At 47.3% G+C, this 17050-nt stretch overlaps 1 protein-coding gene across 8 annotated transcripts; it reads right to left on the bottom strand.

The window, feature by feature from the left end:
- Positions 1-447: 447 nt before the first annotated feature.
- On the bottom strand, positions 448-17040 carry LOC119448590 (proline-rich protein 2-like). 8 transcript variants are annotated; one of them, XM_037711823.2, is made up of 9 exons: positions 16818-17040; positions 14138-14356; positions 10947-11048; positions 7941-8051; positions 6509-6589; positions 6316-6405; positions 5053-5130; positions 2138-2248; positions 448-1266 (listed from the first exon to the last, which is right to left on the bottom strand). In XM_037711823.2, exons 1-9 carry the CDS (start codon positions 16894-16896, stop codon positions 1169-1171), a joined length of 969 nt encoding a protein of 322 aa, XP_037567751.2. In that variant the 5' UTR covers positions 16897-17040; the 3' UTR covers positions 448-1168. The 8 variants fall into 8 exon arrangements, with proteins under 8 accessions (XP_037567751.2, XP_049521480.1, XP_049521481.1 ...); XM_049665523.1 differs by having other exon boundaries at positions 6509-6553; XM_049665524.1 differs by lacking the exon at positions 6509-6589 and having other exon boundaries at positions 16818-17039.
- Positions 17041-17050: the final 10 nt, after the last annotated feature.

Genomic DNA, 17050 nt, shown 5'->3' with positions numbered 1-17050 from the left:
CCGTGCCAGTCAATACGAGAGATAATTTTATTTTAGCGAGAGGAATAGGAGGTCATGTCAACCAATGAATGCTTCAAGCCAATTTCAAGCCGTCATATATATGAAAATTAGGTTCTTTTCCTAAAGTTCAGCTCTGTGTTATAACTACGAGGTGAGTCGCATTCCTCATGCCAGTCACTGTCCCGTCACCTCAAACACATGTCAGGTCGGTCATAGCCCCACCGCGTTTTGTCTGGGAGAAAGCGCATATGATGTAGCTGTATACGTTTTCTTGAATACATTCGCGTCTGTTGGACATACGCAGAATTTCTTTGTTTTTAAATCTACCTTTGGTGAAGTGACAGACAATCCTTAACTATAAAATGTTGTTGTTGGCATAGGTGTAGATTCTCTTCTCTGTTCATAAACAAAAATTACCGAGATGGTGGTTGGAATAACAACACAATCTTTTCATGCGTACGCCTTTATTTCTCTTTCATCAAAGAACAGCAGTAACAACAGGGTGCTTTTGCAGTATGTTGCGTCTGAATTTCAACACTGTCATGAAAGCTTTCCTCGAGATCCAATTCCTTTCAGTATCGCGCGTGACAACATTCGAACGGTCTGACAGCGGTTCTGACGTAATAAGTGAAAGAATACTATTCTTGAATGAAAATATCATCTCGTATCCTTGCAAACGGTGGTGTACGCGTGTATACACATAATGTCTCGCAAGACCCCAAATCCGTACATATAGTTTCTCAACAGGAGATGGCCAGAAAGCTGAACACGTTATCAACTCGTTTGTGGCTTAGTCTTCGTCAATGTGTATCGTCTGCAAGAATGACGTCGTCAAACGCCTTTCGCCCGTGCGAAAAGTGCGACATCGAACCTGGAATCAAGACACCGAGATTGATCGATTGTTTTGCACGCACGACGTCAAAGTATATACTAACGTCGGCAGAGGTGTCCTCTGCTTTGAAGCTGCGCCTCTTTTAATTTACTTTTACGTAATTTGAGGAGGCGAAGAATCCCTTAATTTCTGCTCTTATCGCTCAAGCCTCGACGATGCGCGCCTCTTCGGCGGATGGTAGGGAAGTGGAGAAGCTCTGCTCAAGAAAACAATGTGGGCAGCGGCTCGTGCACAGTGGTCCCGCTGCAGGTCGGTCAGTGCTGTCTCGTTCAGCGTTCAGTGCTTCCCTCTTCTCGGGTCGATTAAGTGGATGTAGGAGTCTTCGGGCTCGCACTCGGGCTTGTCGCATGGCGCGCCGGCATCGTCTCCCTCCGCTACGCACAAGGACAGAAATGCAGAGCAAACGATTTGGCATCGAATCTTCGAACAGAGCTCTTCTGATGAAAGAGTCTCCACTTTTTCTGTGGTGAAGATGAAATCTCGCGGAATGGCGCATGCAATGATTTGTTCGTGAGTGGGCCACGAGAGATCGCGGTGATTGTTAGTAAAGCACCCTGTTGTTACTTGCTGCTGGTCGATGTCTGTCTGCACAAACAGCAGTGACGAGCGTGCAAATGATCAAACAACACCGTGCTAATCGCCGTTTGTGCTATTTCTTCCGATCGTCAGTGTGAGTGATTAATGTGTTAGTTGCAGTAGCGATAGAAGGTTCGAAACGCACGGTTTAAGACTGCTGGTGAAGAGTACATAGTTAGGCGGTCGACCGAACGAAAGCACAGAACATGCACTAGTTATTACGCCACTGTAGTAATTCAAGGCGAGTTGTGAGCAGTATGACAAATAACACTGAATTCGCTTTTAAGAAGCGATTGATTGTGATCTATGGATTCAAGTTTGACATCTTAATATGTAACAAGTGACTGTTTATTAAACATTTAGTCTTTAAAATATTTGTGTATGTGTGTTTAGCGACTGCGTCTTCTTGAAAGCAAATTGGGTGCCCCATTTTTTATCTTTCGAGGGGATGGTTGGGTGGGGGGGATATAATGTTTGGGATCACTGGATGAGTGTGTATGAGGAAAATACCGAGTGCTGGTCTTGCAAAACACGTTTGCAGTGTTATGGCAAGCGAATTAGAGGTGTTGAGAGAAAATAAACGATCCCATATTATAGAACAGCTATCATACGATACAAATTAGCTACTTAAGCCGCACTTCAACTAACCGACGCTACCCGATCTATTACCTGGAGGATTGCTGCCACCGCTAGGTACTGGCCGCTTGCCTGGCTTGTTGGCTTGCGTTGGCGGAACCGCTGGTCTTGACGGAACCGCTGGTCTTGACGGAATCATTGGTCCTGGAAATTACGAGAATCGGTCTTTCGCTAGCAGCACATTAGACACGGTCAATGTAGACCCTTCGTGGATTAAATTGCCTTTATAACGATCCACGTTTACACAACACGTTTACAGGTGTATGCGTGAAACAGCCTTGCGGGTGTTAGCCTACAGTATATCCTGCTCGTTTTCCTTGCGTGTCTCCAGTTTATTCTACAGGCTATCAAAGAAACGAACCGACGGGCCCGCCATTAAGTGTGCTTGTATGCATACGCGAATTCGGGATTTTGCTCTTGGCTTAAGCAGCGGAATTCCCATAAATTCAATAAACAGAGAAGAAAGAAAGAAACAGAAGAAAACGAACGAGCCAAAATTTCGATATCGGAAGGTGTTAACTGTCAATTTTTTCTTATAGTCTCCACGAATGGCCAAGATGCGTCGCACCTGAGCTGCTTTAACGGTTATAAGCATTTCGATCCCGCGAGAAAGCATCCACTTTCGACGAGCCCATGACCGCGTTCGTCTTTTTTTTTTTTTTTTTTCCGAGGCCAAGGACGCTGATTGCAGCGAACATTCAAACGGGAAATCCCGCCGCGTACAATCCGCGCGCGCGGCCGCGATGTAGGGCGGCACGCGGTCGCGATTTTCGCCTTGGAGACCTTCTGCGACGTGCATGACTGTACTTCGCTGGCTCGGAGGCCCCTTCGACTGCGCGACCTTCACTTTAAAACGGCGTTGGCAACTTTCTCTTGGCCCCAGGGAGAGAGACGGGAAGGCCGCCTCACCTTCCGAGACGTCAGGGGGGAAGTTTTTTTTCTTTTTTAAACAGTAATTACTTCCGCGCCCGGCAATCATGGAGCCGCTGTGTCGACTTGTCGCGCGATTAGCTTCGCCTTGCGGCTACGCTGAGCCGATGTGTTAACGCTCGCGCGCAGTCGTGCGCGCATCGACGCCTACGGAAGAATGCTGAGTGGCATTTGTACGTACTCTGTAAACCCCGCGCGCCCGCGAACTTCAAGGGGAAGTTCGTGAGCAAGCGAGAACGATATCATCGCATTGGTGGCGTGTTTCCTGCCGTGCACTGATAAAAATAATGACGAGCTACACACTGTCTTTGTTTCTTCTTTACGCAGTGAGAAGCTTGATTGCAAAATGTGTGATAAGTTGCGGGCTCTGTAGTGGCAACGTGACGAGCTGATTCTTCGCTTTACGGAGCACTGCAGCAGAAGACAAAACGTTATTCGAATGCTACAGCTGCGTGTTATACATCACAACTAAGCTGGCTTTCTCACTTATTGGTTGTCTGTGCACTGTGTGGTTGTTGCAGCGCCTATGTAAGGCCAAAAGTGTGAAGTTTTCGGAATTTGGTGCAAGACGAGCTGAGATGGCGTGCTGCAGTTTGAACCATTTCCTTTATAAAACGTTCATTCTTACGTCTGAAGTTAGTAAAGTAAACCGAATGACCTATCTCTGATTCAGCTTTGGTGTAAATTTCGAGGATGGCAGTAAATGAAAAAAAAAGAGAGGAAGAAGATTGCATCTCAGGGACTTTTTGTGTAGCATCACGCGTGGCGATGACAGTGTTAACAGAGCCGTGCGATGCATATTTGAAAACGTTACACGTATATAACAGCGTAGATAATGAACAAGCTGCAACGTGGAGTTTCTTCATTTCTTCTTATTTTTTGTGTTAATAGGGTATTTATTATACCGTCAAACATGGTTTTGGGCAGGCGCAGCATTCGTTATACTTTTATTACTTTTGCTAAGGTCACACGAGTTCGCGCGGGTAAATTAAACTAATGGGTCGTTCAAGTTCATTCTCGTCGATAGAACGAGCTGTCCACTGTAGGCAACTGGATACCGGGAAAAGCAGGAAAAACTCGATTCAAGCGCGAACCCATCCCACCGATCGAATAAGTGTTTGAAAACCAGAAGTAGTCGTGAAATACATGATATGCTAACGAAGGCGTTGTTATCGATACACTGAACAGCAATCATTGTCCGCCTGTTTTAAGGTGTTTACGTACGCCGCCCAGCGCAAGGTGTTGTGGCACATGTGCAAATGGCTATAGAACACCATGCCCGGTAGTCATTCTCGCCAAAAGCCTATGCCACGATGCCTGCGTGACGTTAAAGATCCCCTGGTGGTCAAAATTAATCTGGGGTCCCCCACTACGGCGTGCCTCATAATTAAATCGTGGTTTTTGACACGTAAAATCCCAGAATTCATTCATTCAAGACTAGGTCATTCACAATGGAAGCCATCACTGACGTGTCTTTGGAGCGAGAAAGGAGACCGTTCACAGGCTTACAGGGCACCTAGAAGATAAAGGGTCAGCGCTATGGCCCGTGACTGGTGAAATGTCGCGGTCCTTGCGCTATTTGCAACTGCTAGGTTCAACTTACCATCCCGTATTTAGAATTGCATCTTAACTTGAATCCCATGCTTGACCTGATCTTAATGACACCTGGCATGAGCTTGCCCAAGACGCGCTCATTACGTTTCCTTCGGCGCGTTCACGACAGGCGTCATTTAGATCAAGTCAAGCATGAGCTCCAAGTTAAGATTCCTTTCTGAATACGTGGTAACAGTGCTTGTGGAGCCGGTTCGAAGATCGACGCGGAAAGCTCGCTGTGTTTTCCTGATCGGAAAGCACGGCGAGAGGGAGACGTAGAGACAGGTCTGCCCGCGACCGCGTTTCTTTCCGTCGCTCTGCGCCTCCGATGTTTGGCCGTGCGTGCAATACACGGCGGTTCAATGTCGCGAGCGTGTCGTCAGTGTCGCCACAGGGTGCGGCGTCCTCTCCCGCTCTGTACTCACCGCCGCCTCCGCTTCCCGGTCGAGGCGGGACCGGCCCGGTTCCGGGGGAGTTCCCGTGCGGTGGCTGGGGGCCCACGTCTGCGCGACAACGAACCAAGCAGTTAATTACAAAGGATGCAAGCGATAGCGATCCCGTGCAAGCGAGAGGTGCATTCAATGCGGCGAACGCAGTGTGTCCGGTAGAAACCTCCAGTCTGATTTATTTGGATTCTGATCAGGATTTTTCTGTGCAGCAAGTTTTTTTTTTTTTTTTTTTTTTTTTTTTTTTTGTAAGAGCACTGGCGTTATGGCGTAGGAAACAAAACGGTGAAAGCACCGCGTCCCATCCTCTGCAACCTGTTGTGGTCGCGGACGTGATGTGCTGCAAGCAAGTTGCACTCGCAGGAAAAGAAGCGCACCACACTGCTGACTATCTGCCTTTCGGAGCGTCAGAAGTGGAGCAGTAGAACGTCTTACAGTGTAACACTCTGATCACAACGTGAACCTTATTTTCATGCTTGCGACAAATGCCGTAAACGTAATGCGATTTTTCATGCGAAGCTGTGGGAGGATGAAAGTGAGGGGAACGTTTAGAGGTTTATTCGACGTGCTATTTCCGGCCCGCTACTCTTCTAGTAGTATGCAAAACGTTCAGATCCTTCTTAATTCCTTTCTGGGTTGTCACCCATGACAAGGCCATAACAAGGCAGACTCATGGGTTGTTACCCATGAGGCGGCCCTGTTGCTTCTTCAGACAGGCTGCGCTTTGCTCCATAGACGCGGAGCCCTACACACACTGACTCCTCAACTTTCACGCGGGCTCCCTTGGTTGCATGTGAACAGAGCTGTTCCATTTTCTTAAGCAGGAAACCGTGCACTTGCCTACATTCTTTAGCTGAACGACCTGATTCAACGCACAATGGAGGAAAGAAAAAAAAATAGTGGCGATTTAGCGGTAAGTGCGAGAGGAAGGCGTTAGCATTACTTCGCATCTCTTTGTGGTCCCGAATACATGATTAAAACGGCGTTCACCACATAGCAAATCGTTGTCCAGGAGCTCACTCGACACAAGTCCTGCCTTTTCAAGGATCGAAGTGCAACTGACAGTGGTCCGTAGCAGACGTTCGTCAGTTGCACAAACGTTCTTGTAAGCTCTCCCATCCCATCTGTACCTCTACCACGTGACTGGCTTCCCACACTTCGAACGCACACCTTTCTTTCCCCACTTTGACACTCCTAATGCCAAGGAACTAAAAAAAAATATGCTCGAGGCAGGAGGCACACCTGTAGGATAGTTGTCCTCCGGCCTAACGGGAAATCCAGAGCCACCGCCATTAGGCGGGAAGGGCTGGTGAGGAACTTGAGGTTCCGGTCCTGCGTCGGCGGCGAATGAGAGTATACATTCGTTAGGAGGACGATGGCGCACGACCTACTCGTTCACCGGTCTGAGGAGACCATCCGGCGCATGCATGTATACCTGGCAGATTGCCTTGGGGATTGAATGGAATTCCGAAGCTGCCACCTGGTGGCAAATGCGGTATCAGAGGAAGGTAAGGGCCTGTGACGTAATCGGGCACAGAGTCATTCTACAAGCACACAGTGGGCACTGCTGAGTTGATTGAACAGTATGCAAACATTGTTGATATTGGAGAAAGAAGACTACAGCCCCGAGGTGTCCAGTAGGCATACAATGAAATATAATCACAGCGGAAAATATGTCACGTGACTCTGCTGTATGGCATCCAGCACGTAAGTGGGGGATTTATGCACAGTGACCACGGTAGTGGGAACCTAACGTAGGCCAGCACATCATGGACAGCCTTGAAGTTGTGTACCGCTTTGTTTCTCATTGTATCTAGACAGCGCAGATTTTTTGCCAGGAAGATTATAGTACGCTGCACCTTTCATTTGAGTTCAAGAAAGGAAAGTGTCTATCAGATACTAAATTACAGCAACTCACTACTTGTCTCTACAGGATTCGACGAAATTGAATCATGCTCTCCCTGAGTGCTCTATCGACAGGTGATGAACGCGTCACCTCTCGCGCTTTTTTCTTTGTTTTTCTTTCTTCGTTTTTCTTTCTTTCTTTCTTTTTTTGGCGAAGGCAAAGTTACTTACTCACAATATAGAAGAGAATGACCGGCTGTTCGCCTTTTGTCCTGACAGCGCAACATTAGGAGAAACATATTCGATATTGGCAGGCAGCCTGAACAGAAATTAAAGCCAACACTCTCAGTATTTGTCTTCAGATGTGCCGTAGTATATGTTTTGTATGTTGTTGATTTCCTTTTTGACAATCACGAACGCATGTAAATGTTTTCTTCTCTCCTTAGCAAGCCTGGCCGTGTCCAAGCACGTCGCCTTCATGACATTGCGCAAGAGCCTTGCGGCGTTTCGCACGGTTGTCAGCGTTCTCGCGTTCAGAAAGCGTATTGGTCAAGTGGAACAAAAGCATTGACCTTGCCAGCTACTCGTTCAATGGGGCATAGCGCCAAGTCATCTAAACAGTACTCTGTTCTTAAGTGTGTCTTTTTCTTTTTTTTTCTTTTTCCCTTTCAACACAGCTGCGACGCGTGGACAACGGTACACAAAGGAGGAAAGTGTTTGTGGTTGAAATAATTGTGCTTCACGAGCCGTTGCATCATTTCTAGCAACCATGGGTTCAGCTAGACTTATGAAGCTGGGCCTATAGCAGAGAAGGCTTAGGACGAAAAACTCCGGACTCACCCCAGACAAACGCTATGGACCCAGAACATCACGCAATAAAGTTTTATCTTTCCGCGGGCTGTGTGATTGCTTCCAATTTGTTCAGTTAGGGTGCCGGAAGTTTGAACAATGGGATGACGTGGATCTACTTGCTACAGTTCATGCAAACGAAGGGCATGCGATTTCCCGTAAGACCGATTTACCTGGTATCGCTCCAAAGTTGTGCCCTTGAGGTGGGAGTCCGAGGAAGCGCGTATAGTCGTCAAAAGAATTCACGCCTGGGATGTTGACTCCGTAGGGGCCAAACGGTCCAACTGAGATGTACACACGACACAATTGCTTCGTTAGGTCGCAGACTTCCCACTAAACGGTCTGCGTTTGCCTTCTTGACTTTCTATAGCCTAATACTCCTCCCCCCTCGCCCACTTTGTCTCCCCCTTCTCTCTTGACAATTCCGCTGTAATGTCACTCCTTTTATTCCACTCAACCAACGGTGACTGCTCCTGAGCGCATCGACTCTTCTGCTTGTTTTATTCGGCATCAGGGAAGATGTCCTGGGTAGTATCGGGCCAAGATACACTGCCACCCCTTCACACAATAGTCCGTTCCGAGTTCAGAAAAAAAAAAAAAAAAAAAGCCATGCGTTCCTCTTGTTCTTACTTGTTCACCGGCAGGGCGACGCTGGTGGCACACGAGCCAATAGGGAACAACGGCTGCTTCCCGCCATTCTCAGCAGTGACAAGATCTTGGAAGCAGTTCAAAGGAATTATGCGTGCGGGCTAGTTCACAAGCGCCGTTAGAAGCGTGAGCATTGTTCAGCGTCAGCTGAGTGGAATGGCGAAAAAGATGCGTGGTAGACGTGTTCAGCTGCTTCCGGGGACAGGACAAGGAAGCATTTGGCCCCGTCAACCTTTTTTTTTTTTATGTTTATGCCACACTGAACGCGAAATTTACTGACGGCTTTGATGGACCCAGTCTGCCAATCACACAGTTCTATATTTTCTTGAGTCTAATTGTGTCCCTCTCTCCACTTCTGAGGAAGGCAATGCCACCAGAAATAATGTATAAGAATGTAAGCATGCATCTTCTTTGTTTCCGAACGTCAGCTTTCGACGTTTGACACGATGTCACGGCGACGAAGTAAAATTTAGAAAGTGCGACATCGCAAACAGACACGGCGGGACTGTGGACAGTTTGTCATGGGATACCAGTGGTAAGAGGGCCATCAGCTCGCGCTGCCGAACAAATGACGAAGTGGTATAGCATGAGTTAGCGTCATTGAGGAAGAGTGAGAGGGGGTGCAGCAACGTAACCTACGGTGACAATATTTTGTTTTCTTACGTCCGATGCAGGCTCCCTCGTTAATAAAATAACGTTTATTGCTCAGACATTGTTTCTTTCTTTGCTTCCAATCCATGCAAACTCTGCTAATTTCATCACTATGTGCCAGGAAAAAAAAAGAAAGAATGGCTGGATTCGAGACAATATGGCAATACGCTTTCTATTACAAGTGTTTGTTGATTGATCGGCTTATCGTTTCTTTGACTCTCCCAAATGGGGTCATTTTGTTACGAATAATTTTTGACTACGAATGATCTTGCGAATCTGGGCCTTCAGTGTGGCATCAACAGTGGATTAAGTACGGCAGCCATGAACCAAACGTGGCACTTCTCGACAGGCAAGCAGCAGCGCCTGTCGGCTTGCGTGAAGGTTAACAAAAGGTTATTTGCAGTGGCCATGAGGGGTCAAGTGTCACAAAGCATTTTCATATGCAAAAGCGGACCCTGCCATGGGGGACAGCACGTGGCAATACTGTAGCGAGTAGTCACAAAATGCCGTTGTTTACTGGGTTACTGGGTTAAGAATGCAGCTATGTAAATGTCACACCGTGTTAGGCGCTTATGGAGCTTTAGCTGAGATAGCCATACGCTCTTATCACAGTAATCTTTATCTGTAGGCGCTCATTTTTCTCATTCTTGCGCAATGACATTCAAATAAAAATCGCTGCGCAGTAGTTACGAAGTATTCGTTATTTCTTGTCGCGTATGATAGTCACATAGACTAAAGCGAATGTTGGCGTGTAGGTATCTAATGTACAGTCTGATGCATAACAATGCGACACTGTGCATTTTTAATAAAGATTACTGCAAATAACATTGTTCTGATAATACGCTGACCTTCCTGAATTGCCATGTGGGATATGTTCATATCTACGTGCATATGTTACATATCTATGTACATATAAATACTGGAACTTTGCGTATTCTGGCTGAGGGAAAGTTTCACTGTATACTTCCCCCGTTGCATATGCCGTACACGGCGAAATTTTACGTTCACAGATTTTACTCTACGAAGTGTATCTCAGACCTCGAGATAGTTACGCGCAATTTACTGCAAAGTTCGTTCTTCGACTATAGCGCTTAGAATTGCGAACTTGTGCTTGCTACCCTGAATTTATTGTTGCTTTTCAGATAAGGTCGCGTAGTCCAGTAAATATGCAGCGCCATGCCATATCGCTGCGTATTATTGGATGTATACGGTGTGTACGCTTTTACAATAAGTGAAAGTAACGTTATGGCTCAGTGTAAGTGGCGCATATAAGTGAAACGATGTTAAAAAATCGCATGAGGCGCACAGGTGAAAATGGTGTTATACTTAGGTTAGTTTCTTTTATAATTTTGTTCGTCCCAGTTTTTTATTTTATACCTGAAACCTTGTTCTCGCATACTCTTCATGTTTTGTTTCGACGATTTTCTTTAAGTTACGAATGTGGGATCGAATTCATGCATTCAGGCTTTTAGTTCGTAATTGCTTTTCGCCATTGGCCGGCAGCATTCGTCAATAATATGTCCCGCATAAGGCTTGGTTGATATCTGTATTTATACACATTTCTTGCGTAAGAAGGTTTTGTGACTACAGGCTCTGAACACTTGCACTGAGGTCGCAGCACGTTAAAACGATGGTATACGTTCTATTCGATACCTATTCTTTCCTCAGTGACGGATAGCGAGTGTTGAGCTCAGCTCTTGTTAGGCAGGCAACAGCGCAGACGGGCTTGCAAAGCAAGGAATAAAGCCAGCTAGGCGGACCAAGCATGGAATTCGTTACGCCAAACGTATACACGCGAGTTCCGTGTTTTGCCAAACTTGTGGCGGTGCACACGAACAGAACGGCGAGATGCGAAGGTGTGGAGTGAGAACGGGACTTACTTGCGCCGGCATGTGGGCCTCCCACTGCCGGTCCTAGCCCCGGGATGCTCTTAAAGATGCCATCTACCACGTTAAACGGGTCCAGCGGGTTTCTAAAATCCCCTGCGTGTACAAAAGGAAAACGCATGTAGAATAACATCGATCGGGTTTTAGGGAGGAACTTTCTTTTCTACCCACTCTTTCCGCATTGGCGCAGTAGCGTTCTGCTGCCGAGCAATGTGTCGAGGGTTCGATTCCCGAACGCGGCGACCGCATGCAGTTTGACGGAGGTGGAATGCAAAAAATGCTCGTTTTACGTGCTTGCATTTAGGGGCTCGCTAAGTAACCCCAGGCGGTCAAAATTAATCCGGTGCCCCCGGCTACACGACGTATCTCATAGACTATGTTTTTATGGGACATTTGCGTTTAATAGGAACGATTTTCCCTGACTGCGTGATTTCTTGTGCGCATATTACGACGGTATTTAAGGGGTTTGTGGACCCGTGTACAGGCGTAACTCACTCACTCCTGAGCGTCAACGTCTTCTGCGACGGGAAGCTTAGCAGAGACGTGATTAGTTGCGCTGTTTGAAAGTGGTATACCGAAGACAGAGAGCGCATCACTTGGGCAGTCGATGTTGGTTCTGGGAAAAAAATGTGCACTCCTTCGTGCTTCGGCTTCGTAATGTCGTCAAAGCGTTTGACAAACGCTATATGAATGTCGCTGATTTATACCTGGAACCGCGCTTGGCGCTTGTGTGGGCTAAATACACAATGCATTTTCACCGTGTCGACAATGGTGGAACGAGTCAAAGGAACTGGTACCACTGCGTCCTGTTGCGTGAACAGCACATGTATCGTCAACGGCAGTTAGTATATGGACAGCGGTTTAGTTCTGCTTGCGCATAATGACTGCACAGGAACATGGCACAGTCGTGTTTCAGCAAAAGCAATGCGCGCTACTGCACTACTGCTCATGATAATAGCAAGGAGGGCTCCAAAATGTCAGTATAGGGCAGCGGTTAGTTTGCACGCAGGTTATAAATAGTTATACCGGGACCGGAAATTGCAATTCAGATGTGGTGAAAGCTTTTGTATTATGCATGCGCATAGGCGATGAACCAGTAATTCTCTTGCACGAGCGGATTTCCGTTCGGTAAGAACTTCACTAACTCTGTTTGGGTATCTTAACTGTTAAAGTTAATTGCTGTAACTCACATCTAGTAGAGATACCACACATCTGTCAAATGACTAAAGCTGATCAGTAAAGCAGCACCCGGCGAAAGCCTCTGCGCTCTGAGCTGTGACGCAAGAAGGACGGCAAGAAGCGACTCTTATCGTCACTCCATGCTCGGCTGCAGTAAAATACCGTTGCGCCGCTTGTGTAAGATTGTAACTCTATATAGGAACACATACCTCATATTGCACGAGCTGAGGCTTCCTGCGCATGCGCGGAAGCATTCTGTAGGCTTATTTGTGCTTGCTCAGAGATTAACTGTGCTCGTACCTCCGAATCGACTTTCTAAACCACTTCCGGTACAGGATTGTAGTACAGGGTACCCGGTAAAGGCTACGGAGGAACTGCGCGTGCGTACACGGCCGCTGCAGAGACTTTCGCGCAGGCGCAGACGCGCAGGACCTGAACCAGGACGTAATTTTTAGATAATGGATGTTTGATCTCTCAACTCTTTTTTTTTTCAACATATTTTCTCATATTAAAGCTTTAAACCTTTTTAATGTGCGTCCTCTGCATAGGGCTTCTGTAGTTAGCAAGTCGATAGCTTCGTGTCATTGTACCATGCAGCGCGGCTAATCAGTGAGTGTTCTCTCTCCATCTCTCGCTGTCATGATTCGCCGAGTTCTCATATATTCACAGCTGTTTGTGAAGGGCACAGAAACTACGTGCAGTTGAATGAACTCGCTAAAAAGAAAAAGAAAAAAAAAAGGGGGGGGGGAGGGCATGTGTCGTGCCTAGACTCGGGGACACGTTTCAAGGAAACTAACGCGAGGAAAACACACCGCACACGTACGCTTTCTGGCATAAAGTATACACAGACACTGGATTAGCTCGAGGATGACGTCATCGTGTGCTTAGTTGAGCGAACGTTCAGCTTTCCTCCTGCTTCACTGGTCTTTCTTTCGCGGTTACGCGTTGAGAGCGATACGCTTCAGCTTCTAAAGGCCTTGTTTGCTTTTAGCAGCGTCGATGCACCATTCCGCTAAAAAGAAAAAAAGAAGAAAAGCACAAGAAATTCTTTCTGTGTGGCAGAGAACGACAGAACCCGCTATTTGATATAGATGCAACTTCGTAATTAACTTTAATCGTCGTCATCACAGCCTGATCAGCTTTACTGCAGCATAGAGACTTCTCATAAACCTTTCTGCTTACTCCCGTTCTACTCCAGTCGAACCCTCTATATGCCAGACGAACCGCCTAGTCTTGTCAATCTCATCCTATACGCCGTCCCTTACTACGTCCCCCTTCCGTTGGCGTCCATTCTGTTGCTCATGTTGACACAGTTCAACGAAACCTTCACAAGGAAGACGTGTAGTGGTATGCACGCGCCACTTGCTCGCGTAATATTTAGTGGGAAATAAAAGTAAACAAGCCGCCAGGCATGTACCTCGGGTCCCTGCTCTTGCTTCTGCGGTACGCCTCAGTACAGTATACGTATTGGTGTTGGTTAAGACTGTTTTGACGAATGAACTTATCTATATGCGATCTAAGCCCCTTGGTAGTTCTCCCATTTGACTTGTTCTTGTGCTTTTTTTTTTCTTTTTTTTCTTTTTTTTTGTTTGTAGGTTAGGCGAGATTAGACCTGTAGGGAGCTTGCGCTTGACGTCACATAATCTGTTAAGGTTCCCGTGGTACTTTCCCACTTTCAGAAATTCCCACCTCTTGCTCCAAGAATGGCAAGCTGGCCTCGTTGGATCTAGTTGGGACAGAACACTGTACGGAAATCGTCCGGTACGTCCGTGCTGCTAGTATATACAATGCACATTATATCTGCATATTCTACCTGTTTTTCCGGTTCCCATTGTCTGTCACAGCACTGGACTCGGCAAAACGAAAACCCTTGCAGTCAGTGCTGAGGTTTTCGCATCGAGAAAGGTGCTGTAGCATATAGACGTCTCGCGGCGACGTCCCAATAGCAGAGCGACGTCAGCGGAAGCTCCCCACAGATTGCGCGCGAGAGCGGGACGCGCGTGCACCTGGTGCTCCTCCTCCTCCTCCGCCTCCTGATCCCGGCGCGGGACGTCCCATATTGGGGCAGCACACGATGGGCCTGAGCAGTTCGAAGCCGCAGATGACCGGGAAGTTGAGTCGGATGATGCCACGCAGCGTCTGCTTGCACTTGACCATCGGCATGCACGTCCCGTCCAGGAAGCCGCGGCCCAGTGGGTTCTTGGCCTGGCACGGACCTCGCTCCACTGCCCGGTATGTAGGGATGAGAAACCGTTGATGCTGGACACACGTCCTATATACGTGTCGCACTCGCGGTGGCTCTATACGGGCAGCGAAACCGGCAACATCGCCCGTGCAGCGCCCGTCGCCCACCGCGGTGGCTTCCGTTCTGCTGATGAGCACGAAGAAGCGGGTTTGATTCCGAATACTGCCGCGTTCAGATGTGGGTGGCGCCTCCTATTTCCCTATTTTTGCTCCAGGAGGGGCGCCGTTAAGACTCATTACTTGATCAATTACTCAACCTTTCGCTAGGAACGGCGCGGCGAAATTCTACGGTGGCGATATCATCCGAGCTAATGACACGTGGATGTGGATGGAGTATACTCATCGGAAGCTAATCGGAACATTTGTTAACTGCCCATTTACGGTATTGGAGCCCTCACCTGCCCATTATTATGAGAACAGCAGGGCAGGTGGAATTACATTGACCGTTTCCTACAATTTGTTTCAATACACGTATGCGCGGTCTTCAAGGCACATACGTTTGCTTTTGCACGTCGGATATATGGAACGCGCACTACACGAATCCTTGTACCGGTGGTCAACCGGGCATCTCTCTTGAAATATCCGAGCCACTTAGTAGCTGGCATTTGCTCCTCATACTCAAGAGCGTCAGATAATCGGGATATAAACGCGGGAGACATACCACACGACAGGCCACATGACATACCGAACGAATCTGACAGCTCAGATTTCATGCATGGGAAGTGCGTGACTGACTTGACAAAAATTTGACAGTCGTTGAAACGCGCAGCGTTTATATTTCGTTATTTTGTTTGCCCGAAAGTATTGACAACACCTGATCATTAAACGCTTATTATATTAGTGCCGATTCCCACTGTGGATAGCATGAGTTGGCTACTCGGCGTGTTTTTCTCAACTGTACGTATGCGAACCTTGTAATTATAGCGCCAAGCTATCTTTATCTGAGCCGCTGTCTGTTCGCCGAACGACTTCCTTTCTTACGCGAAGGAATGCTATTTATGCAATACGTGGAATATTACGCTTTCCCTTCGCTGCCGGCGGATTTGGCGAATTTGCATGTACGTGCATTCGGATGCGATCTTAAATCATTTTTCTTTCGCACGTACACGAGTGGATAAAATGTATACAACGCGCAAAAGAGAATGTTACGCAATTTGCTCATTCACGCATCGTGACTCATCCGTCTGTTTAAACGTAAGAGAGAACAAAACAAGAAAAAAAAAAAGGAAAAAAGAAAAGAAAAAGGAACAACGGAAGGCCTCCTCTTCTTTCTCGCCCCTCTCCTTTCAACCTGTTCGATGAAAACGTGCCCGTGCTGCCAAGTGACGACGTCCAAGGCGGGGCATTAGCTGATGTATACGAGGCCTATAGCACATGCTCCCGCCGTTAATATAAGGCGGCCGCAAACTGTTTCGCAATCGACGGCGCGCGTGAATTAGTTCCGCCGTCTCGTGGGACTCGTAATGAGTCAAGGTGCGTTCTCGTAGATTGCTACAGCGTGTCAGCAACAGCTTTGGCTCGGGCGCCAGTCCATACCTGTACAATCCGCGCGTAACTTTGACCTCCGAGCGACGAACATATAGACAAGTGAAAGGCGCCGCCAATCCTTGAGCGACGCCTAATAGAAGAGAAGCTCGCCTCACATGTTTTTTTTTTTTCGTATCTTTTATATATTTGAAACACATACAACTCTCATCATTACGTACGGTTGTGCCAACACTGAAAAACTAAATCAGTTGAACTGTTGTGGAACGCTTTTCTTTCAGTTTATCAAAGAGTCGAGATATCTTCGTTCAACCAGTTGATGACAGTTCCTAAAGCGAATACGTATTACTTCGAGTTAAGTTGATACTCGCGCGCTAAGCTTACCGAACAACACGTGACACCTGATCTGAAAACAATTATGCTCATCTTCTACACTTTGTTTGCATTTCTGAAAGAACGCTGCAAAGTAAACGGAAAAAGAAAGCGAGTCAAGACGTTTTCGCAGATTATACTACAGCACACCAACAGGAGTTTGGCGTATACGCACCACCTTAAACTCAGAGGGTAATATAAATTAAGTTAATGACAGAGGCGAGCAACGCAAAAGGTGAAAGTATTCGCAGTTATACACGTCCCCATCACACGGAGAAGACAGAGTACACGGGACATTTTCCGAAGCTGGAAATCTGAAATATTAAGGCATCAACTTGTGCTTCCTAACAAGTTTCATATTTCTTTATTCTATATGTGCGCGGTCTGGTGATATGCTTTGCGATATACAAAACGTCATGTAACTATCCTGTACTTTTCCACTTCGACAGTCGCACCTGCTACCTTCGCGTGAGAGGGTCATCTCATACTGCGCGAACACTGCAGAAAACATCAGTTAAAAGACAGAAAAGACAGCAATAAAAGAACGCATAAACGCAGGCCAAGTATCCGAACCACCACACTCACCTGATCCCAAGAAATGAGCCTCGCAACCCAGGTTCGAACCGAGGGCCAAAAGGCCCAACGCTAGTAGGAGGACGCACATTTCCGTTCTGCGTCGACGACGCTGACTATACACTAGTTGGAGGCGCGAGCGCGCGCGTTGACGAAAGCGCGAAAAAAAGTGTGCGACGGGTTTCCCCCCCTACAACGTCGACGCGACGCGCTCTCCCGGCCGGGGCGCTACGAGCAGGCCCCTC

The sequence above is a fragment of the Dermacentor silvarum genome, chromosome 4 (genome assembly GCF_013339745.2).
Source record: "Dermacentor silvarum isolate Dsil-2018 chromosome 4, BIME_Dsil_1.4, whole genome shotgun sequence".
Classification (NCBI taxonomy): domain Eukaryota; kingdom Metazoa; phylum Arthropoda; class Arachnida; order Ixodida; family Ixodidae; genus Dermacentor; species Dermacentor silvarum.
This window is presented reverse-complemented; position numbering and strand designations above follow the sequence as displayed.